The 25,378-nt window shown below is 39.7% G+C and overlaps 2 protein-coding genes across 3 annotated transcripts in view; both read left to right on the top strand.

The window, feature by feature from the left end:
* The window catches only part of cntn4 (contactin 4), a 154,535-nt gene extending 129,508 nt beyond the window's left edge, over nucleotides 1-25,027 (top strand). Inside the window, exons 13-23 of one of the 2 annotated variants that reach the window (XM_033967008.2) lie at nucleotides 6,155-6,330; nucleotides 9,064-9,184; nucleotides 10,557-10,715; nucleotides 13,383-13,532; nucleotides 14,814-14,884; nucleotides 17,876-18,110; nucleotides 18,770-18,885; nucleotides 20,172-20,358; nucleotides 20,965-21,077; nucleotides 21,199-21,367; nucleotides 22,820-25,027. In XM_033967008.2, the coding sequence (XP_033822899.2) occupies nucleotides 6,155-6,330; nucleotides 9,064-9,184; nucleotides 10,557-10,715; nucleotides 13,383-13,532; nucleotides 14,814-14,884; nucleotides 17,876-18,110; nucleotides 18,770-18,885; nucleotides 20,172-20,358; nucleotides 20,965-21,077; nucleotides 21,199-21,367; nucleotides 22,820-22,911 (1,589 nt within the window). In that variant the 3' untranslated portion in view covers nucleotides 22,912-25,027. The remainder of the gene's footprint in view (nucleotides 1-6,154; nucleotides 6,331-9,063; nucleotides 9,185-10,556; nucleotides 10,716-13,382; nucleotides 13,533-14,813; nucleotides 14,885-17,875; nucleotides 18,111-18,769; nucleotides 18,886-20,171; nucleotides 20,359-20,964; nucleotides 21,078-21,198; nucleotides 21,368-22,819) is intronic. The other variant, XM_055221898.1, reaches the window with a different exon arrangement.
* Nucleotides 14,402-25,378, top strand: part of cstf1 (cleavage stimulation factor, 3' pre-RNA, subunit 1) — a 148,246-nt gene continuing 137,269 nt past the window's right edge. Inside the window, exon 1 of the mRNA XM_055221906.1 lies at nucleotides 14,402-14,413. The gene's annotated coding sequence lies outside the window, so the exon portion shown is untranslated. The remainder of the gene's footprint in view (nucleotides 14,414-25,378) is intronic.

Raw genomic sequence — 25,378 nt, 5'->3', positions numbered from 1 at the left:
CTGCATAAAAGCACTGTTTTTAGATGCAAAATATGTACAGTATATCTCAATCTTTCATTTTGATGATCTTTTTCCATATTAGCAACATATTTTAATTCAATATATTAGTTTAGACCATTAGGCACTGTAGCTTTGATCTTTCTAATAATGTTGCGATCACTTCACTATGTCAAAAAAATCACCCCGATTCAGGACACCCCAAGCAAATGCAGCTCTATGTGTCACTGATGTCTGACAGCCATATAGGAAAATAATGGGCATCCACCTGTCAGGCATAAGAGCAGGCTGTTGAATACAGTCTGTGCGTGTTCTGTTCACATGGTGCTATTCACGTCTGTCCTCGGGAGACTTTTGATTTATCCAGAGCAAAATAAATAGCATTCAAGGGGCTGCATCAAAGGCACATAGACAAAATCATTCTTCAAAGCAGATGAGGAAGAAAAGAAATGAGTGGTGTGTTTCAGCATAACCTACATGCCTTTTTTATAGATTATAAATAGAATGTTCTAAGTAATTTACCTTCACATACCTGCTGTGATGCCTGCCTTGAATGGAAACGCTGTTACACTGGTCATGGGGCTCAGGGGCTAGCTTAGGTCAGTATAGTACATTTTAGCCTTAATGTACAAGAATATGCCAGTGAATTCTGGTTCAGGGATCTTCAACAATGATGTGAAACTAGCATGTTAGCACACTGAGCCAGACTACTTGGGACCACTTTGAAAATGGTGCCTAAATTGGAGCAGTTCAGAATCCTTCTCACTATTGGTTTTGAAAAGTGGAATCACACAGAAATCAGCTCAACCTGTATCACGCAGAGATTGCATAATTAAGGATCTAGCTATGGACCTCTGATACGCTACAGGCTTTTTACACCAAATGTGGCAGAAGATCTTCCAGAGGAGATACGTTAATGCGGTGTTCCATCTCATCACCAAATGAAACAACAGAGCGTCCCTGTTGTGTCTCCTGAGTTCATCTGGCTCCCCCTGCAGGCCGACTGTGATGCCCAGGCTGCAAGACACACATGGTTTTGTCCTGAGGGCTGTTGCCCCATCACACTGCCCTGACACAGGATTTTCTGACCCTATACCTGACCAGTCCTCCTGTTAAGATGCACTGAGACACAAAGGTGACTAAAAAGTGCAGGGGAAATGTTGTTGCTGAACTTGAACTTCCATCGGGATCAATAAAGTATCTATATCTCTCAGCCTATCTATCTGTCTAGTATTGTACATGGCTACACAGCTCAATTGGTAATCGTCAGCGTATCTGCTAGTTAAGCACCATAAATGATTCACATTCTCAGACATCCCTGTGTGAAAGCATATGTGGTTCGTATACAGTGGAGGAATAGACAGGCTGGCATATCCCTGTCATGGGAGGCAGTGTGGGCAGATCATTATTCATGATGGCTGCTGCACGTGTGGGGTTTGAGGCCTGTCTCGCAGCTCACCGAGGAGCACTCATTTGGTGACTGTTGGTTCTCTCCTGGCTCCAAACCCACATATGTTATTGGAACACTTGGTCTGGGGGTCCCCTCTGTGCAGCCGTGTCAGGGAGTCATCTGTTAGACCGGTGAGGTGTGCAGGCGCGTGGGGAGCCATAGCGGGTGCAGCTGTAAACACTTTATAACCTGTCATGTGTTTCTAGAAATTACATCTGTTGGACCGTCCGCATGGAAAATGATCAAGCTGAGCAAGTGAACGAAGCTATATTGTTAGAACAAGGTGTCTTTTCTCACATTTCACATTGCTGTTGTTGTCTAAATATAGCACTAAATATCATGCTTCACTTTTTGAAGATTGTTACACAGACAGCTTATCTTTCATCATAAAATGTGGCTGCTGAAGTAGCAATGTTCAGAGAACCAGACTAGGATGTCTTCCTTCTCGAATCAAAGAAATCATCTTTGTTCTCAGCAGTTTGCTTATTGATTTAAGTTTTACATCAGATACCATTGAAGACAGAACCTCTCCATTTATCAGGCCCTAAGAGACTGACATGGAGCTTACTGCCCTATATACTGTCCAAGATTTCTACTTTGTATCAGTTCGACAATGTGTCTTCATTTGTGACTGGTGGACACAAAATGCATCACCAGCTTCACTCTCACCACAGTGTAAAAATCACTCTTTCCTGAGTAATGCAGGTGAAGGTTCTTGCACAAAGACAAAACAAAAATGCTGATAACAGATTCAACCATCCACCATCCAGTTTGCAACTCTACCCACTGACCTTCTGCCACTTGTATTCTGTGGACTCCTTTATTCAATACCGATATAAGTGAATGAACCACAACATTTTAGTGTCACTTTTTATTGTTGTTACTCCTAACGCATCGTGGAGATTTCAAACACCATTTTCCACTACAAGCGCTTCCATTTGATAGCGAGACCTTTCCGTTCACTCCCCACAATCAGCTTATCGGTCCTAATCGTATTGAGGGTGACCAGGTGTTTCAGCTGGCACCAGGCCGTCTCGCTACATGACGTGCACTTGCCCGGGATCTGATTGACCCTTCTAAGTGAGTGTGCTACCATCCTCATGTTGACATTGGCAGTAGGTAACAGGGCATTAGACAAGATAGAAATCAATCAAATCATGCTTCCGAGCCCAGCGTGCAGGAGGATAACTGGCCTTGTAGCCCACATAATCTGTCACAAACGATGACAGAGGAGAGTAATAAGGCTGCGAAATCCCAACATGGTGGTTCCACAGAATCCCTGGAGGCAGCAAGGGCCCAGAAAGTCAAACCACAATGAGATGAGTACACAAGGAGATGATGTAGTCTGCAGCAGAAACAGATGGCTTTCATGCAGTGCTGTGATTTGTAGTGAAATGCTTCCAGTATATGAAAGGTCAATACATATGTTATTTGTTGATGTATTGAACGTGCAATGTTTCACATTAGTGACCGGTGACCCCCCCATAATCCAATGTGTACCCCCATAGTCAAATGAAATAAATTGATTTTGCTTTATTATTTATAAATATTTATGAAATTCTTAATAGCTGACATATGTACTCCAAGTGTTTTCAGTAAAATTATTCAATGAGTATGTCTTGTGCCACCATATTCTCATTATAAAACAGACTGTATATATACGGTTCTGGCTCCATCGGCTCCAATTCACTTAACATTAGAAAACTGTCACCTCTCTCTGTAAATGCTGCTGTCAGGCTCGTCATTTTGGTCTTAAAATGTTCGTATTGATCCTGGTATTTTTATTTCTCTATTGTGTCCGTAACTCTAGATATGACCATTAATAAGTGACAAATCAGCTGCATTTTTTCCCTGAGGTCACTCCCAGTAGTGTTAGCAAGAGCTTTGATTGGCAGCATTGCTAAACGGGACGGGGCGTTACCTTCCACAGCTTCACACTATGATACTCGTGGTCGGAATTCCAAATATGGCCCCAAATTCACCCCGTAACTGCTAGCCTCACTGAGCTTCAATTGACTGGAGCCGAACGCATTATGTGACGTCACACTCCCTTAGTCCACTTCTTTATACAGCCTATGATATAAATCTGTGGGAAACACTGTGTGACGTCTAATCAAAAAACATGATGACCTATGATCAATTTATAAATCCTGGAATAATTTTCTATACATGACTGAAACAACAGTGACACTGACTGCGTATACGCCAATCTGGCCATAACTAGATCAGTAAACGTATGCCCATTTTGTCGTTAATGCAGGGCAACATCCTCTGCTAAGAATATATTAATCATATCATGTTACACAACAGAGCCTTAACTAAATCTACCCTGAATAGAAACTACAAGCAGTCCTTGAAACAAGCTCGGCAAACCCATGGCCTTATTCTGTCATCCTCTTTCACTGTAATTCATATTTAACTAGAATCATATTATTGCTTGAAACACATCTTTGCTATCTTTTCAAAAATCCAACTATTCATTGTGTCGTGTAATAAAATATAATCTCTGATAACAAAAGTATTGCACCAGTGTAACCATTTGGATCTTTGTACATCTTTCATACTATTTCAATCAGATTCTACAAAGGAAAGAGGTAAAAGAAAAAAAAAATCCCCCATGTCTCCTTTTGTAAAACACTTCAGAACCGCCATGAGTCCTCGTGGAGTGTTTCTTAACCTTTTTTATATTTCCCATTTCCTTCCTGCAGTGGTGCTTCAGGTAAAAAGAGAGCTTTGAATAGCTATGACATTCTTCCTCTGCCATTTTTTTACCATTTAGCTTCAGCTGTGCCAGACATACTCTCATTGTGTATACGACAAAACCCCAGCGCTGATAGTAGTCTGGTCAGATATCAGAATAGAACTAAATAAATCACACAGAGGCAAATGGTGGAGCGTGCGGACAAGGGGAGGGGGAACAATGCAAAGAGGGTATCAGATTCAATCGCAATGAAGACTGCACTGCCGGCACTTTCTACATGAATCTATGCCTGTCCAGGGATCGTTTGCCATGGTTAATTTACCCTGAAATTAGAGCCAAGTGATCATAGCGCCCCCAAGAGGACAACGAGCACTCTACGCCTCCTCTGTCACGTCCTAACACATTCTCCTGTCCAATTCTCACATCCGGGAGCAGATAAGGTGGTTTATTCCCAGGAGGGGGTATTGTAATGCACTGCAGGCTTGAGTAGAAGTACTGGTTGGATGTTTACTGTTTTTCTAGCAGTGCAACTTGGGAATTGGAGGCTGATCGGGGGGTAGTGGTGAGCTGAAGGCTGGGTTTGACAGTGACACATAGCAGCTTGTGTGGGTCCCCGCAGAGACCGGCTCAGGGCCGAGCTAATACCGGTTATTGTGGCTACGTGCTCCAGTTTGCGCACGCTCCATCCTGTATATCCTTCTATTTAGCTCAGCCTGACATATTCATGATGATGATGGAAGGGTCTGGATTTTTGTAAAGCCATTTGCGGCATGGAATAATTTGGTGCTCAATAGTGGGGCTGATCAAATGTGAATGTGCGAGCCTAAGTACAGGCATATCAATGAGATGGCAAAATGAGGAATGCACGGTCGCCAAGAAATATCTGATGACATAAGTTATTGGTATAGATGAAAAATAAATGAAGCTAATGCAGTATAGTATGGTGTGAAATGTTTGTGTGTGTTCAAAATGATGTGTGTGGATTTATGTTACAATGAATATGGAACATTTATAGTGTAAAAGTGAATCCACTCTCCTCAAAACAACACGCAAGATCTTCCACTTAATGCACTCATGTGACTTTTTCTGGTAAAATGTCCTCCAGAGATGTTATTGCTTTGCCAGTTATGTTTCACACATAGACTGTATATATCAATCGACATAGCTCTTCAGCTCCTTTGACTCTGGCTCCAATTCACTTTACATTAAGAAACTGTGGCCCCTCTCTCAGTAATTGCTGTTGCCAGGCTCATCATTTTGGTCTTAAAATGTCCGTAGTGACTCACTCTACACGATCCTGGTATTTTTATGCCGCTATTGTGTTCGTAAATCAGGATATGGGCATTAATAAGAGACAAATCAGCTGCTTTCTTTCCCCGAGGTCACTCCAGCTAGCGTTAGCAACAGGTTTGATTGACAGCGTTGCTAAGCAGCCACCCCTGCCAAATCAGCGGTGCGGATGTTTGGTTGCTACGATACTCACATGCGGAACAGTCTATGGTTTCAAGTTATGGCATTAAAATTGTCTATCACCAGGAAGTCCGCTTACAGAAAGAATACTTGTTTTTTAAGGTATTTTTTTTAGCAGTTAAATATCTCTAAATGACTAAATGCAAAATCCACTTGTATAATGCCAGACTGTGAACCATTCCAGACAAGGCAAGAATATCTCCATGGAGAAGCAGGTGACAGCAGAAAAGTGACAGCGCGCCCTTGAGAAATGCAGTTAAGTGTAGTGTTGGTTGTGAAATATGATTTATACTCTCTACACTTATATAGATGTTTCTCTGCTTGTGGTATTACTTACACTTCAGTCAAAAGGGCGCACAAGCTGGTATTTAAGTGGTAGTCCCAAGCTTAGAGAGGTGAGAGATTTGAACCCAAGACCCTCTAGTCATGAGCACTTAAACTACTACACAACTAAGACAATGTTCTTTATTGCACAGTGGACTTTCAAATAGAGGAAAAGTGATTTAACATTCCTCCTCCACTCTGTATTGTTCCAGAGCCGACCATCATCACCTCGCAGCCCAACACTCTGGATGTGACTGTGGGGGAGAGCGTGGTGCTGCCCTGCCAGGTGAGCCACGACCCCTCCCTGGAGCTCAAGTTCACCTGGTTCTTCAACGAGCAGCTCATCCACTTCGGCAGCCACGGAGGGTTCTTTGAGAAAGTGGGCGGAGTAAGTTCTCTCTTGGGTTGTTTATAGTGGGAAAAGTCTTAACAGAACCAGCAAACCCATGTGCAGCTTGCCGATTGTCAGAAGTAGAGTTGATTCAATATTCAATGCTGATTCCGCGACCGCAATGATACTAAAAATATTCTTTTAGACAATCGAATGTGATTTTTAGCATTAAATGGTAGTACTTTCTTTTATATTCCCATGTGGCATTATGTCTGCGTGATCCCTCAGTCACCCAGGTAGGTTGCATCGTGGTCCATGAGCGTAAACTCATCTTTGCGGTCTTATATTTGTTCTAATACACCTCAAGTTGATTCTAAAACTATTCAGGAAAGGTTCATTTATGTCCTGTGAATGTGCCTTTTTAAGTATCTAATGAGTGTCTAGCCTTGATACTAGTTTTAGTAATAATTAGTGTCTAATTGTTGATACTTTTGGCAACCCTGATAAGAAGTAAAGACAAATACACTATGGCAAGGCAAGTTTATTTGTATAGCACAATTCGTACGCAAGGTAATTCAAAGTGCTTTACAGAATAAGAAAGACATTAAAATCACACAAATCAAAACATAAATAATCACCCAATCTGCAGCTCTCTCACCCACTCGTTTGCACCCTTTAAAAACTCTCTCTCGCACTCTTTAAACACTGTCTTGCTCAGTTTAAGAACTTTCCCATTACTTTACAAAACTTTCCTGTCACTTCGCAAATACTTTCCTGTCACTTTACTATGTCTAATAAAAGTCCGTCAGTCCATGTTTCTTTTGTCATCATAAAATTACCATTAAAGAAGAAGAGTGCAGAATAAAAACCTTTCAGTTGTATGCACAGCTAAACAGAACCGTTTTGAGCCTGGATTTAAATATTGTCAAAGTCGAGACCTGTCTCACATCTTCAGGAAGACTGTTCCAGGTTTTAGCTGCATAAAACTGAAACGCTGATTCCCCATGTTTAGTCCTGACTCTGGGCACTAGCAGGAGGCCGGTCCCTGAAGTCACTATAATGGTTTTGCAGGATTTCAGATGAGATAACAACATTGTACAGTCCAATAATATTTAATACAGATGGCAGGCAGCTAAATGTAACATGTTTAAAATGCAGATTTGTGTTTTAATGTGGCAAGCTTTAGGCTCTAGTCATAGAAATGATTAGGTTCAACATGGGAAAAGTGGTTTACTGGGAAAACTGGATCTTGCCCCCATCATCACATTCTAGTATCTGAAAAACACCAATTTAATGATTTTTAGGACACATGTGATTTTTAGTTGCTAAGTAATCAACATTGTAATATTCTAGTTCCTAATTGCGTTTTAGAGTAATCATTTTGATCCACTGAAACATTAAAGTAGCTTAGAGCTTGAAGAGTCGAACCATTTCCAGCTTCTAAAGTGGATTTTATAAACACCCAATCACACATTCAAAATTCAATTAGAGACTGCACTAAGTGGAGACAAAATACAAACTGAAACTCGAAACAATTAACTCTCAAATCAAGTGTCCATTTGGGATGAATATGTTAACTATGTTCATGTGTTTTGTTTTTGTGTGAGAATTGTAGCTCACTGTTTCCACAGACAAAATTATATTCTCTGCCAACAGCTGCAGACACTCATGGCAGTTATTCTGCTTCAGTGTGTTCATAGGGTATCATGCAGAGCAATACAATTAATAAATAAGTTTAATTCTATATTAAAGTCTAAGCCAGTGAGAGTTCACAGCTCATTTATATAATGCAAGGTTTGTGATAAAATCCACTCGGCAAATTAATGATTCTATTTATTACAAAGGCCATGAGGTTCCTCCAATGATTCAATGGAACATCAATATTGTGCTTCCTTCTTTTAGCTGGGTCATAATATATTCTGCCGCAGTGCAGAGGAAATGTTTGTATCATGTGTATTATTTATGGCCAAAAAATTGCTGCCTGTGGTTTATTTTCAAGTGAAATTTACATACCCCCCCCTTCCATAGTAGGCGACTCCACACTCAGCTCAGCATAGGTTTCACAGTCATACATTTTATAACAGATACTCTGTTCAAAGTGAAAACCAATAACATGCCATGTCCTATACTGATTTAATGTTTTGTTTTATTATTATTATTATATATATATTTTTTAAACTGTTGCATTGTTAAGCAGCACACCTTTTTTAAACTTTTTCTCTCTACTGAATGCGAAGGAACATGAAATCTAGATAGGGATGGAAATTTTAGGCCGATGCAGATATTTTGGGAAAGGCTTGTGCTGGATAAAAGTTTAGAGGCTGCTCTGTTAGAAAATAGCAGCAGAAAGCCTCTATCCCAGATAATGCTCTGTCCACGTAGCTGTTTTGTTTTCTTCCTGCATCTGCCAGGAGCCGGCAGGGTTAACCCTTTTATTAGCACAGCACAATATTGTCCAACTGGTATCGATGCTTTTGGCACAATACCCATAATACTCAATCACAGGAATATCGCCTGATACCAATACTGAGCCGACATATTGATGCATTTATACTCTGTGATAACTAAGAATATGAACACATGTTACACTACTAATACATTTATTGTGTATTAACCCACCTCTGGTAATATACAGTGCATCAGTGGAATATAGCACACACCTAAACATGAACATTCTTTCTGAATGCTTCAGTCCCATGTGGTCAGAGAGCCTTATTGTTGCATCATAATGAATTCTGCATCTAGTTACTCATGGAACTGTGTGTGTTTGTGTGTGCTTGTGAATGACAGCAGCATTCAGCGGGAGACATTATGATTCGGAACATTCAGTTGAAGCATGCTGGGAAATACACGTGCGCCGTGCAAACTAAGGTGGACAGCATCTCCATCGCTGTGGACCTGGTTGTCAGAGGTAAGCCACAACTGGGAGCGGCCATCTTACTGCTGCTTACACACTCATCTCCAATGGACATGCTTCAACCCAAATGACCACTGACAGCCCACTCCTGCTACCTATGTATAGGTGTTCCCTTGAATTATTGATGCAATGGTGAGGAGGAAGAGAGTGCCCCGGACAAGCTGACTTGGAAAAGAGCAGGGACTGTACAGATCAAGAGTGCCCCCTAGCACAGACATATTAGAATTGGCTCGTTGGATGGAATATATGGAAAGTAAATTATGTTGGAATTAGTTAACATATGAAAGGGAAAGCACATGTTTCAGAGTGGGAGAGAAGAGGTACCCGGGCTGTACCTTTTAAAATGCGATCTTAAACAAAGGGCGCCCCCTAGCAGTGTTAGACTATGTCACGTGATTGAGGGAAAGACTAGTTGTTGTAGAAATGTTGTTCATAATTACAATGGCGAAGCAGTAATTCATGAAAACGGGTCATTAAGTTGAGATCTAGAAAGCCATTTTCCATAATATTCAAAGCAAGTGAAAGAGAGGAAACATCTGTTAGTGCCAACAAACATGAACTTCAACATTAGTGACTAGAAAAGCGGGAAACACCCCGAGAATTGTGAACTTGCATGTCTAACTTGAGGAAAAACTTGAGTTCTGAAGCAGGTACTTTTCTATACCTACTGCATTCAAGATAAAAAATGTCATTAGTATTCTCGGTCGGGTTTAGTCTGGTAGTAAGGCCTCAGCTTGTCAAAGACTTAAAAGGAATCGATAAACCTTAAAATGGATCCTTTAGCAGCGCAGAGGATAAAGTGCGATCATGTTCACTTGTCAGAACACATTTAACTCAGAAAAGAAAGGACTCACAAGTGCTTGTCAATATTGTATAATTAAATGTATATGAATATAAATTATCAGTCTTACAGTGTGTATGTAATTTGCAAGAGTGGGGCCATTTTAGGTTAGGAAAAGTTTACATTTTACTACATTTTTTTTCACAAAGCAATTAAAAGTGCTCTATAAAATACGAAAGACATTAAAATCACAATGAGATGATGATTTTTTTTTTTTTTTGTATTAACACTAAAATAAAATTATTTTGCTCATATTTTAGGTCATTGTTGTTGCATTAAAGGTTATGGTCTATGCTAAAATCCCACTTGTTTGAATAAATCTCTTTGCACACACACTGTTGGAGCAATATTCTTCAACTGAAGTTTGAAATGTTCTGTCTAATTAGATCCAGATTCCCTGAAGGTATCACTGTGAGTTGACTTTGCTGTGCTAGCCGCAGGTATAAACTGCTGTGTGATTTACATGCCCCACTGCTATTCTCCCCATCTCTGTCCTTTTTCCTGCCTGGCAATGCCTCTTCTCAGGTCCCCCGGGGCCCCCCACCAGCATCAATGTCGAAGAAATCACTGACACCACGGCGTCTCTGTCCTGGAGGCCCGGTCCCGATAATCACAGCCCAATTACGGCGTACACCATCCAGGCCCGGACACCCTTCTCCCTGGGGTGGCAGGCTGTCACCACAGGTAAGCTCTCCACCCAGCCGTGCACGACTCCTCTAGCACATGGAGGAGGAGGGCGGTGCTCACGCTTCACTCTCTCCACCCAACCTCCCAAGCTCAATATTGAAGATGTAATTTTTATCCCAGCACCAAATGGTACGCAGTTGCAGAGTGACCATTGACCACCATTTTATCGCACTCCTGGGAGTCCTGAAGTATGGATCTCGTTGCGGAGATGGAGCTTGTTGTTAGCAGTGTAATGCGATAGTGTACTTAAATGATAGCACTGTAGATAGTGGTGTAATTGTGTCTGCGTCTTATTTAATGGAGCCTTCCCCAGTCATGTGTGATTGGTATATTGTACATTTATCCCACACTATACATCCTTTTATTGATATTTTTGTGAGTTATGAACACTTTAGATAGTTTTAGTGGCCTCATTGATTTGCCACCTCAGAAACAGAGAGCTTTGTGACCTTGCTGGCAGATAGAGCCCCGATCTCAAAAGAAAAACAGGCTTTTAACGCAGTAGCTACTAGTAAAACAATGCTTTGAGTGGGCAAATAAAAATAAATTCTATGACCGCTGTGGCCTTTAAAACTTTGAACAGGTTCAAAAAATATTCACTGTTGAAGCCAATAATGCACTAGCGCACCTTAGATAAAAATGTATCACCTATTGCTCATATTCATAAATTGTTGAAAACTATTAAAAGCTTTAGAAGGTTTTCATTCTATAAATTGATAATCAAATGCACTGAAACATTGGAACATGTCATTTACAAAAGTATAAGATAAAGTAGTCAACAAGAATTATACAGAAGAATGCATTAATTTGACACAAACTTGACTAATACTACAATACTAATACCATGATTTACTTCTGTGCGATCTTGTGTGTGGCAGATTCATATATTACAGTGTGCTAGCATTTAACATTCTTAAATGTACATCATATTAGGTATTTACCTTTACCTTACTTACCTTTTTGTCTTGTATTTAGCAGCAGACTTGGCAACATTCAGTCACCGTGATGAGATCATTGACCTTTTAGGAATTAAACAGCTTGGTTAATTAATGGTTTTGAAGTGGTTATACAAAATTTAACATTTAAAGTGTATGACAGGTTAAACAACTCATTTATCTTTATAGGTTTAAAATTTTATAAAAGTTTATAATTATATTTCCTAGTTGGCATCAGATGTGACATATGTAGAGTTAATTTCATAATTGTTACCTAGCAACCATGATGTTAACAAGGGCCAAAACTTGTCCAAATTGCACAATTGTTATGATTAGACTAATACAAATAAATGACAACAGCTTTATTTTGCAAAATGAAAAATCTTCTTTGCATGTAAATTGTTGTTGATTTTGGATGGAGGACAAAAGGCGCAGAAACAAAGACTGTGTTTGCGTGACTATGTGGACCAAACTAAATAAACAACAAGAGAATGTTGAGATAAATGAGCGGACAGGGGACGTCTGCGTCTAAGTGTAATGGCACACATCTGGTGTCTGCGCATACTAACATTACACATCTGTGCACAAAACAACTACGGCAACTTTACTGATAAATCCACAGAAACTTTCCGGTGCCAGAAAACCACAGCAAACTCATGTTTATGTACACGGACATGAGCACTCACCTCGCGTTAGAAGTCACGTCCATTTCACGCTTTGGCGAAGAAAAGTGCAGTAAGTTCCAGCATGTTGTTGTCTTGGTGCATGGAGACTGTTTCGGATCACACACAAAGTGCTTCAACAATGACACGATAATTCAGCCGCTGCTGTACAAATGTTAACTATCTGAAGGTTCAACACATTTAATGATGTCAGCCTAGTCCAAAACAGCAGAGTTTACTCTCCACATTAGGCCAACTGCAGCAGCAGCGGAGACGTTCCAAACTGACAGGGCTGCACTGCCATGAACACACACAGATATAAAAATATGCAGCTGTTCAGTCCACACGGCTCAGAGATATCCTGAGTTTTTAAAAACCTTCACTTTGGAGAGAGTTTATGAAAGTCTTTGTTTTTATGATGCAAAAACGTGTGTTATATGTGGACAGAAGGCTCAAACGCAGGACAATGAGTTTATAAAAATATCTGGGTAGGTGTAGCCAGGGCCAGTCTAATCAAAAAGACTGTGCACGCCTGTCAGTTTTGTCATTCTGTTTATGACAAAGGTAGAGAAATTGTTTTGTTTTTTTTTAACTTCTTGTGTTTTCTTGTGTCAACTTTTTTTCCCCTCTAACTGCCGCTTAACTGATGAAACTAGAGGCACTATCCCACCAAACTATGTGATAGAACCATGAAAACCTGTTATATTTACTTCAACATTAAGGATAAGAGCTTCATGAACTGATCTATTTCTTATTAGTTAGAATTTATACGTTGGCGTTATGCATGTATACACTTGACTAAAGCATGTTTTTCTTTTGTCTAGCAGCACGAAACCGCACACTATGACAACAGTATTACTTGTGTGAGTGCAGTGGCTCATATTAAGAGAAAGCCTGTATGCAGTCTGTCCTTGTAAGGGATTACCATGTCCTCTGAACCTGTGGAGTGGCCATACCGACCTGTCAGAGCAGAGCACAAACTTCCACTGTGAGCCCCCCCACATGTGTTGATACTGATGAGGTTTCTGCTGTGTGTGTGTGTGCATGTGTGTGTTTGTGTGTGGCAGTTCCCGAGGTGGTGGGGGGCCATCGGCTGACAGCTACAGTAATAGACCTGAGCCCATGGGTGGAGTATGAGTTTCGAGTCTTGGCCAGCAACAGCATTGGGACCGGAGAGCCCAGCAAACCATCCAAACAAGCCAGGACAAAAGGCACCTGTACGTACCACACCACTGCTACTGCTTTACTCACACTTTATCTGAGCTGGATGGATAGTGACTTGTTTCGCAAAAAATACACAAATAACATCCACGTAGAATCTAGTGTTTGCTCTTTATTTTACAGCAGATAATAGTTCTATCTCATTACCAAACAAATGCTAACCATGTTTACGAGTAATTTCCAGTCTTCATGGAGCGTTAGGGTTAATCCTGTCACAATGAAATAAAGTAGATTTGTGTACTGTGTCTACTGTAATTATCATAAATACGTGTACTCATCATAATATTTTCATCCAATTACAATCCTCTACGGTAATGTTTGCTGTAAATTAAAGTACTGCTAATTGTACTTAGCAGTTCACTCACTTTGCACAAAGAGTGTTATTGTCACACAAATGCAGTGTCGCTTTTTTATTCATTTGTGCGACGACAGTAAAGACATTTTGATTATGATTCTGCAGTACAAGACTGTACTTTGGTGTAAACTGTTTACTGTTTGAAGACACTTATTTAGACACATTAACATCAATTTTCAACATATTATTAATAGCAATTTGCAATACAAGTTTCTGGTAAAGTGTTTGAGGATTTGACCTACTGTTAGTCCTGTCATAATTACTATAGTTATTGTTATTGTTCAATATATTATAGATGGAACAATCATTTTCAAGGGCCAGTATTTACTGTGGGGACTTTTCTTTGTACTTGTGCAGAAACTATTGTTATTTTTCTTTTCCACGATGAGATTAGAGCTTTAGGGGGTTGAATAAATAACTAATTATAGATACAAACTAACTACTAAGTGTTTCATTCTGCTATTTAATTATTGCAGCTCATGTTTTTTAACCATATTTTACATTTAGAATCATTTCTTTAGGGTTATTGTGTCTGTGGCATAAATTTGTTTCAGTATTGTCATTTATTGTCTATATTTTCTTCATCAGTATATTGAACTTCAAAATTTGATATCGTGACAGGCCTATTTTACTTTTTGTGCATATTTTGGGGTCATGGGGGAATCTGAAGTCTTGCTGCAAGGCCATGCCAAATTCTTCACATTAGGAAGGAATTCTTATAACTGAAACCCATGAATTGCCAAACAAATGTCTACAGATGCATGAATACAGTCCAGTTGGCAAATGTGACACAGGATTTGAGGATCTTCGTTCTAGTGTGTCACATCGGTTTACCAGCCTTCACATGGAAGTGTAGTACATGTGCTGTCTATATGTTGTGTGTCTAATCAACATGTCTGAGCTGCTGCGTGTATTTCCACAGCCCCGAAGGTGACCCCAGCCAACGTGAGCGGAGGAGGAGGCAGCCGCTCAGAGCTAGTCATCACATGGGAGGTAATCCACACACACAGCCGCCTGTCATCGCACTACTGTGTCACAGGCCACGTCGTTTTAATCCTGACAAACTTTTTTTTTATATATAAAATAGAGGCAGTAGCTCAGTGGCAGAGCATTTAGCCACAAATCCATAGGTTGCTGGTTTGATCCTAAGGGAGCAAGACAATTCATCTGCCTCCAAGTGCACTGCTGTATGATTGTGTGGGTGAGAATATGGAATAGACTGAAATGAGCCCAACGCTACACTGTTCATGAATCTGTTTTACATATGTTTATTAAGATGCCCTGTCCTTTTCACATGTTAAAAATGACACTTTGGGGCTTTTAATCATGTTGTTGATCACACATTATAATGAAAGATGTATGTTACAGTTTACTATTTAAAACCATAAAAACCTAGCATGTCTTTTATAATAATACTGTTGACATTTTTTTAATCCTACACTTGCTTCTCCAACTCATTATAAATGTCCTTGCTTCATATTCACTTTATGAATGAAACATAATTATAACCAGAGTACAAAAGAAATCATTATACACCCACTTATGGTAAATATGTAAAAGAAGCAAGATATTGCTATTGAATAAAACAGTGGACTCCCCTGATTCATTTGAAACCATGCCAGATCTGCAAACGCACACAGCCATCTCCTGAACAGAACACTCTGAGCTTCTCATACAACCTCACTGCAATGTATAGTGTTTCATTTTGAGCAGACAGGCAATAACTGCAGCTGTCAGCCGGCTGCAGAACACTTTTGAGGTTTAGATAATTAAACTGTATAAATCTATTCCACACTTTTGTTCCCATACTTTCTGCTCTTTTCTTTAAATTTACAAAGCCGCTCTCTCATATGAAGCTCCTTTTTAAACACTTCCATTTAGTCAGGCTGTTTCTACCCATCGGCCCCTGCTGCGACAAGCTTCACAGAGCACCTGTTGACGATTCACAACGGAAGAGTTCAATTAAACATTCACTTGTGTTTTACAAAGACACTGTTTGGCTGCACTTTCAATTTTCCTCGGGTCTTATGCTTTTGAAAGAGGCAAATGGGAAAAGGTTATTTATAGTCCAAAGAGTTCACATACACAATGAGTTCAGAAGATGCTAACTTTCCATAGTCTCTTGCAGCAGTGTGGTATGGTTGCATGTGTGTGGTTGTATCAGAATAAGACTAAATTAATGCATGAGACCTATTTCTTATGTATTCAGTACATGGGTGGCTGGAGCATGTCCCAGCAGCTATAGGATAACAAGATGAGGCGCACCATGGACAGTGGCCACTTGGGAAGGCTGACACTCATCTTAACAGTAACACATAGCGTTCACCATCATTGACAAGAGGCAATGGTTCACCACATATACAGAGAATCCACACTAATAACGCAAAGACCTGCTATCTGTAGAATACGTAACCATGCAGTTGAACATGAATAGGAAAGTTCTCCCAGTAAACCACTGCAGGCTCAAGTCAAAGCCAGAATAAGTTAAAGGGAGGGTTTGTAAGATTGCATTATACATTTCTTGAACACAAGCCTTCTGTGTCCCAACATATGAGATACATGTGTTCAAATCAAATAGCCTTCATTGATGACAACTGTAATGCTGATTTATCCTTCATTACAAAACATCTGGCATTAGGGCTGATGTTTCATTTGGTGTTTTGTTTCTCAAGAGAAAGGCCACCTGGTTTAATCCTAAAATGTCTCTCTGATCTAAACCCCAGCACCTGCAGCCAATCATCATTCAGTGCTAGTGCAGCCTCCGCAGCCTTTGTGACTGAATTCTGGAGTTTCGGAGTTTTCACATGAGGCATGGTCTGTCCATATACTGAGAACAAACATTTATGTGTCCTCTAGATTCAGGTTCAGGTAAAGGCATCTGCAGTTCAGTTGCGATTTTAGTATCTTTTAAAACGTTAAGAGCACAGGCTACAGACTCTACCCTTAACATGGGACAAAACACATTTAATTAGCTATTTAACACAAGTAGTCAGAAAGTATGTTAGCAAGAATTATATTCACAGTTGGAGTATAATGTTTGAAAGAGAAGCCTAATTCCGATAATTTGCTGTTGCTCACTGCGCCTTACCGGCTCAGCAGACCTTATTTTTAAAAGCTTCTCTGTGAATTCAACTTTCTCTGAACTATGATTAACCTGCAGGAGAGCAAGAGCTTTGTGTCAAGTTAATGGTTCCTAACATGTTACGACAGAACAAAAATTGCTGCTACAAAGGTCGACATGAAGATCTTTTAACAAAATTAAAAGCATGCATAAATGAATGAGCTGTGTTATGAGGGTGGACAACTGCTTAGCAGAGGTCTCCCCTGTACCACACACAATGGACTAATAGCTCTTTTGTGCTTTGTGTATGAACAAAGCATGCTTTAACTTTTATGTAATGAGAAATGACTCAATGAGATTAGATATCGCTTCCTCCCAGACCATCCGTGGTTCAAGACGCACAGCGGCACACATAATAAGGTTTACATACAAATATAAATGCATTAGTGTGCTATATTAGATGTTGTCACCGTTCATTAGTATCTGTGTAATGTATAAGTTAATCAGGAAAATCTGCAGGAGGCTGGTCCGAGGTCCGAGTTATTTTAAGATTAGACAAAACTTGTATCATTCTTTTTTTCTTTTTTTTTTTTCATATTGCCCCGCCCTGGTCGCAGTTTCCATATCTACTTTCTCTTTTGTCGGTTTGAAGTTTGTGTGCGTGTGTAGGTGAATTTGAGTCTCATGAAATTAAATGATAAAGTAATTCAATTAATGAAACAAAATCTGGGGTATATAATGTAGTTGATAGATGACCAAGCCACAGACAGTAAGTGCCCACTAATGTGAATAATGTGGCAGTGTCAGCCTCGTGACCTCAAATGCACTTGTAAAACAGATCACCCAGAGAGATGAATAATCAGTAACCTGCTTTATTACAGCCCATCTCCACAATTGAATCAGATTTGTATTCCGTCTCTCAGCCTGTTCCAGAGGAGCTGCAGAACGGGCCAGGGTTCGGGTATGTGGTGGCATTCCGACCCAACGGCGCCCCCGGCTGGATGCAGGCGGCGGTGCCATCAGCGGAGGCGTCCAGATATGTCTTCAAGAACGAGAGCATCCAGCCATTCTCCCCTTTCCAGGTGAAGGTGGGGGTCTACAACAACGAGGGAGAGGGCCCTTTTGGATCTGTAACCACAATCTACTCTGCAGAGGAAGGTACAAACATGTGTATACTGTATAAATGTTTTAAGGAGACGAGGTATTTTGAGAGAAGGGACAAAGACACTACATTTGTCAGGAAAGACAATCCATCTCTGAACAGTAATGGGGGTCTAAGGTACAACCTGTCTCTCATTTATCATCTGTCATCCTCAGACCTAAATCAAAACAAAGAAAACAATAGGGCCAATCAGAGTATGCTAATAGAGTTAGATGAACCATTAGCGGCATGAATGATTATGCCAAACATGACTCAAGTGACAGTTCACACCTTAGACCAGTTCAACAGTCTTGACTACCGTAATTAACACAACTCGGGTGTGTTAGTTTCAGTGTAGTTACCTCATCCCTCAGACAAGGCAGTGACTTTCAGGACCCTGTCAGAACTGAAGAAGCTACTTTGAGTCGCAAAAATGTATTCACGGTGAAAACTTTTGTCCATTTGATAGAAACCAGTGTTTTCGATGAACCCTACCTGGACCATTGTAGGATTAAACAGACAGTATTTTAAGCAATCACTGCTATAATAAGAAAAGTGTTGAAATCTGTACTATTTTAAGCTATTACAATTATATTTAGCAATAGTAATAGTTACGATGTGTTGACTATTATGGACTTTGCATTCACTGGTATGTCTCGTTGTGTATTACGTACAGAGCCTGGCCGTGCGCCCACCAGGGTCCGCGCCAGGAGCCTGTCTGCCTCTGAAGTGGAAGTGCTATGGAAAGCCCTGCCCTGGAACGCCAGTAAGAAGAGAGTATTGGGCTACGAGGTGAGTGCATACAGACTGCTGCTTGTGTACACCATGACATGCTAACTAATGCCTTCAATCTTGTTGTGTTGTATTATTGATGAGCGTTTGGGACTTGTGGACCCTGGGCGTAGGAGATAATAGCCTGCTGCATGCATAATTGCCTTGTCTAGTCCCGTGCCTGTGGCTTAAGATGTGTTCCTGGTGTTGCTTACCTAAGTACTGCACCTCTGCTGATTAGCGCACTGATGCAATACTCTGGAGGGTTTGAACATTTAGCTCTTGTTCCATACAACAATGTGCTCCCTAAGCACTCATTGACTCTGTGCACTTTGGTCTTGTCCTTTTGAATAGCACTGACCGAAAACAAACACAAAAGATTGCATTTACACGAAGCAAATAAAGTGACAGAATTGTAAATTGTTGACCATTCAGTCAGTGGAGAAGCAAGGCTTGAGTAACATGTTCCTGTTAGGAGAGACAAATTATATTTGTGCCATCAAGCATTCAGGCTATTTCAGTCTGACACAAAGAAAAACAGATTTTTGCAAAAGTTGACAACAATGGGTATTTTAGTATTGCCTTTGTTTTCTCTTGACTTTGGTGTGTTGTTAGATGTTGCATGTCGAAGTGCAATTTAACTCAGTAACAAAACAGCCTTCCTGTTTGTCTAGCTATCTATGTGCACCTGAACCACATACTATGCTGTTAAAGGGGCTGGACTGGATTTTTAAAGGTGAAAAGCAGGACTAGTTCATTTTAAACAATTTGCAGTGGTCCAAAGTTATTCCTCACTTACCTTCGCATTCTAAGAATTCACAGCGATGAGTTTATAAGCGCTTTTTAATGCACAGTTCCTGATTCAGACAATGAAATGCTCTAAATTAGATTCAGACAGCACACAATAGGCATATTCTGACCTCCAGAGCTGCTTATACAATATATCTGTCCTGGGGTGAGTTTGCTCAGTACATTTAGAAGGTTATTGTGCAGATATAATCAAAGAATAATGAAAGAATAAGAATTATCAATACTAAAATGTTTAAACTAAAACTTACCCGTGCATAGCTTTGTGTTTCATTCTCTCCCTTTATAGTTTGGGCCATTGTAGCGCTGAGGGGGGCAGTATCTCATTTTTTAATACTATAATTAAATACGTCATGCATTTCATACAGCTAACAGCAGGATTTAAGATACCCACACAATATCAGGGAGGCTACATTAATCCAGCCAGATTTGTCAGTCCAGTTGCAGACTACATTGTTTTTGGATTTGTGTGTCAGCATCTCTGGTTTTGCCTGTCTCAGCTCAGGTACTGGGTCAAAGGTGAGAAGGAAGACTCAGCCAATGTGCAAAGGACTGTGGGTAACCAGACGTCCACAGTTATCCGAGGACTCAAAGGCAGCGCCACGTATTACATCACGGTGAGGGCGTACAACACAGCGGGAACAGGACCCCCCAGCTCCACTGTCAATGTCACCACCAAGAAACCTCGTAAGTAACACAAAAGAGAGAAAATGTTTATGTGAAATGTTTTAATTCGTGTTAAAACCAAACCAAATCAACAGTGTATCAACTGTTTAACACTGTACAATAATAGGTAATCACATTAATTGTATTTATTTATTTATCTCTTGTCTGTCTATTTTTACATTTAGAGAAAGCAATTTAGAGTTTCCTATCTTTTAATTTGTCACAAGGAAATTGTATATATTAAATTATATATTAACATGTTGGCTTACAAGTTAAAAAGGGTCATATTTTCCAGACATATAATTTGAAAAGCATATGCATCATTTAGACAACAACTATGATTCATTTTGGGCAACAAACATTGTGTCTGTATTGTATAACTGTTAATTCTCACTAGGATTTTGTTTGTGTTATAAGGACTCCATATGGCGCATTTAACACTCTGCAAACTTGGCAAAACATTACTAACCATATTAAACATATTTTTTTGTTTCTTCAAAAGCAAAGTTTGAAATCCCCAGGTGATGCAACTAAATAAATAGCCGTACCGGATAGTTACATTTCAGAGAACATTTTCTGCCACTGGGCTTACGTTTTAAGCATGATGGATGAATTCTCTCCCCTCAGCTCCCAGCCAACCTCCAGTCAAAGTGATGTGGAACACATCAAACTCAAAGATCATTGTGAACTGGGAGCAGGTGAAAGCCCTGGAGAATGAGTCTGAAGTGACAGGCTACAAGGTGATACTTTTTTAAATCGCAATATTTAGGTCAAAGTGTTTTTTTGTTTTGTTTTTGTTTTTTTGTTTTTTTGTCTTGTTTTGTTCTTTTTATCTGACTCTTTTAATCACGTACCTCTCAGGTTTTTTACAAGAAGAACCGAAACAGCAGCCCCAACATCATGGAGACCAACACCACGTCTGTGGAGCTGGCACTGCCCACAGATGAGGACTATATCATCCAGATCAAGCCGTTTGGAGAGGGAGGGGAGGGCAGCAGCACGCGACAGATCACCATCCCTCGAATACCAGGTCAGTGTGGGTGCAAAGACATGAGACATACAGGAGAGGCGTGTGGCACAGCTTGAAATGATCTCGCAAGATGCTTTCTCGATTCTCAATAACAATACAATGACATTTTTGCATAAACATTATAATATCTGTGTTGTTATTCTGACTTATTCACAAAAAATATATATGTTGGTCAAGTTGGTGATGTTGTTATTTGGTGTTTTGGTTTTTAAGCCAGTTATCCGATAAGAAAGCAGGATGAGCCTCACACTTTGGGCTGCCAGAACCTAACAGTAAAACCAGTTTGAAAAAAACCTAAATTGGCTACCACAAGTCCAGCATCTACAGCCTATCATTAATTGGTGCTAGTGCCTCTGCAGCTCATTTTGGAGGTTCTTTCACTTGAGACATGACCTGTCCACATTGAGAATAAGAAAAAAACGTATATTTACTGTGCAGGTTAAGACACATTTCCCTTTTCCCCTCTCTTTAAAAAAGTCATTTACAGGTTTTGGCTCTGATCTATGACTCTGGCCAACTTGCAAAAAATATCTGAAATGCTAATTATTTTACATTGTTAAATAGCTTTAGTTTCTGTAGGCAAAGCTGATGTCATATGAGCTATAGAGCTGTAAACCAGACAGGGCTGTATTGTAAACCATGAACTAAATCTCTGAATGACTCCATTGCAAAGCTGATGGAAAGCTCCCAGGTGACTCGACTAAATAATCCCTGTCGCTGTGTGCAAAATGGCTGTCATCATTTCAGACAGAATTAGAGGAAGATAATGCTACATGAGACTTGTGTATAATTACTGTCAGTGTGCAACACCACGACACAGGACTTGCATACATTTGGCCATTTATACCACAACTGCCTCATCCTACTGTTTCTATAGTGACTTTCTCTGCAGCTCCATCTCTAAAGCAGTATTTCTCAAACTCTGATGTGAGTACTGCAGGTGGTTTGCACATATTTCCCACTGGTTTGAGTTTTGCATTTTTGTAGCTTTTCTGTTCTGACCCAGTTTCATTTTTAGTTCAGTTGTCATTTTGGATTGTTTGTCCAGGTTTGGTCCTAATTGAGTTTGTTTTATTTGAAGTTTCTGTTCTTGTTCTGGTTTTGTCTTATTTTTAGATCAGAATCAGAAGTTGTATAACCACTGACGGTGAATAAAAACTCTACTTTGGCAATAAGGTGCAACATAAAACATGGAGTAGTAATGACAATATGATCAAATAGAAGCCAAATAAGGATAAAATTAACCTTGACATATATATATATAAACCCAAAATATACAATATGGACAGAATAATGGAGTAAAAGTGTATTTGTGTATTTTTAGTTCATCCAAGTTTGGAAATACCTCAGAGTCAATTATTTTAACAGTCCAATGTCAAAAGTGCCGTACAAAGCAACAGTAAGGGGTGATTGTCATGACAACAATCAGTGTTTCTTTTCAATGTCTTTCAGGCCCCAATGCAGTCGGCTCAGCGTCCAAGGTCTCCACTCTGTCAGCGCTCAGCACAATAGCACTGTCATTCACCGCACGGACATCTTTATGACACACGGCTCCCAGCAGACGGGGCATCTGATGTGGAGACAGCGCTAAGGCCCAATGCAAACTGGGGCTGTACTGTGGTGTAACTAGATCCATTCATTTAGATTTTAGACGCAGAGAGAAGACAGTGATGAGAAGAAAGGCACCGCACCATGGAGGCACCAGTGGAGTCCCCTGCGAGTGGCTGGGATACGGAACAGAGACTGACTGATGTCCTGACTATGTTGTTACCAAAGCAGCTTTCGTAAGAAAAATAAATAGAACAATGTCTTATATGCATCTTTTTGTACGGTAGGTGGAGCTTTTTATAGATTTGTTTCCTTTATAAACACTAGGGCCAGGCGTATCGGGGCAGGAACAGTTGCGTGCATGAGATAAAGTGGCAGTCACAAAGGAAGGTAATAGTAATTGGTAGCATTTTATTTATCGTCAATTCCAGTGAATAAACTATTATTATCCTTTACATATCTGCCTTTTGAGTTCAGCAATATTTCAAAACAACTTCAAACATGCTGGCTATCCACTGAACCCCTCTGTGAGAGCAATAGCACTACAGATGTCCGGGTGCATGTTTATCTTTAAAAAAATATATTGATAATTACAGATTATTACAGTTGAGTTGTAATATGTTATAAGCATGAATGCTGATCATTGTGTTCTTTTAATGAGGTCATGTAACTTGACATTTTAAGTTAACTACAACATTTAGCTCTTGTAGGTAATTCTACTTAAAAGGAAATTCTTAACATGCAGCTGGCTAATACTGTTTTTCCAACCATTTGGATAATGCAATGCTAATGCTGGGTTAAATTGTAATTTTCAATAGAGTATATCACTTTTCTCTAAATCTCCAAATATTTTATGTGGTAGGTGGATCCCATATTGTAATACACTTAAGCCCATAACTTGGAAGCCCTTTGTGGACATTTTCTTTGAGCGATGTCAGGATTGATCCCTAATCATTTCTTCAGAAAAGTGATTTCATTAGTTGCCATGTCTATTTATAAATTATTTTCTTATATTTCAGTCTGTAGCCAGACTGGATGTAAGGTGTAATGGTTATTTGGGAGATGCTTAAACTGACCATTTTAAATGTCAAAAGCAAAACATTTGTTCATAATCAGCAGTGACCCTACAGGGCCACTGTAGCTGTTGTTCACAGGTCATTCATATGTAGAGCACCTGTCTGAGGTGTTTGATTGCATTCTCAAATGTCACCTCTAGATGTCATCAAAGGGCTTCACACTGCACCTTTAAGATTGTATGATGTGTTTGGATAAAAATTGTTTATTTAAATAGAAAAAAAACCCATGCCATCCAAAAATGTAATGTAATTTATCAAATGCCATCCCTATATTCTGTAAAAATTTTGGGTTTCTTATCATATCCTTTAAGACGGAACACTACAAGTATTTGTTTGTTTATTTATGTATTTATGCTATTTTATGATATTTATTTATTTATTGTTACCAATGTATGTTTTAACATTGATTTGATAAAGTAATCGTTAGTGTTTCGCCTTAAATGCCATTGGAAGTGCACTGTTGGTTGCTCTCTCATGCTCCTCACTCTTTTGGTTACTAGCCCTTTGTCTAGAGCTCTTCTTCTTTGCCTTCTGTGTGCCTCACCATATGTTTAAAAACCTCAGGTCCTTAACGAGCCTTAACTTCTCATGTGTACATAAGGTAAACATTTAGATCTGAAGTAGCGTGCGACGTTTACATGTTAAAAGTAACGGTGGAACGTGGGGTCAGCAGTAGCCTTTATGTGCAATGTTCACACGGTTAGTCTGAATGGGCTACTGCTATTTTGCATGGGACTCTGCAATATCGCAGCGTTTTTATAGGTGTGTGTTCTTGATAAAAGACAATGCTGCTTACTTATTTTTCTTTCATTAGTCTCCAGAAGGTGTGTGGAAAATGCTGCCCAAGCGTACAGACATACAGAGCACTCAATGTAGCTCAGAGGCTGGGGTCATGGGGCATCAAAACTTTCTAGATAGTTTCAAATTAAGCTGGAGGACAGGTCAGAATTGTAGGGAAGAATTTTCTGTTACTGTCATACTACTTTTTTTTACTTTGCTTGTGGTTAATATCTCTGTAATTACCGGGCCTATCCACATGAAATAAAAACATTAAGGTGTATTTAATGTATTTAATGTATTGTCTGACTGCATTTTTTTATTTTTCAGGTTTTTTTTGGTTTTTTTTCAGAAATTGGTGGCGTTATTCCGAGACATGATACTGGTTAGTAGTAAAGACTTCAAGCCATAATATTAATATGGCAAATCTGGGGAACCAAGTAATGATAAGGTTCAACATTTGCAGCTAATAACTTTGGGAGATTCACTTTTTTGAAAGAAATATCCACTCATATTCTTATTTTTGTTATAAGCAAAACTTTGAGGACTTTTCACTATTCAAAACATAGGATATTTTTGTTTTGACAGTTCAAATTTTTCATCATTCTGC

Source organism: Periophthalmus magnuspinnatus, chromosome 5, assembly GCF_009829125.3.
Source record: "Periophthalmus magnuspinnatus isolate fPerMag1 chromosome 5, fPerMag1.2.pri, whole genome shotgun sequence".
NCBI lineage: Eukaryota > Metazoa > Chordata > Actinopteri > Gobiiformes > Gobiidae > Periophthalmus > Periophthalmus magnuspinnatus.
Note: the sequence above shows the minus strand (reverse complement) of the source record. Positions and strands in the feature narration are given on the sequence as shown.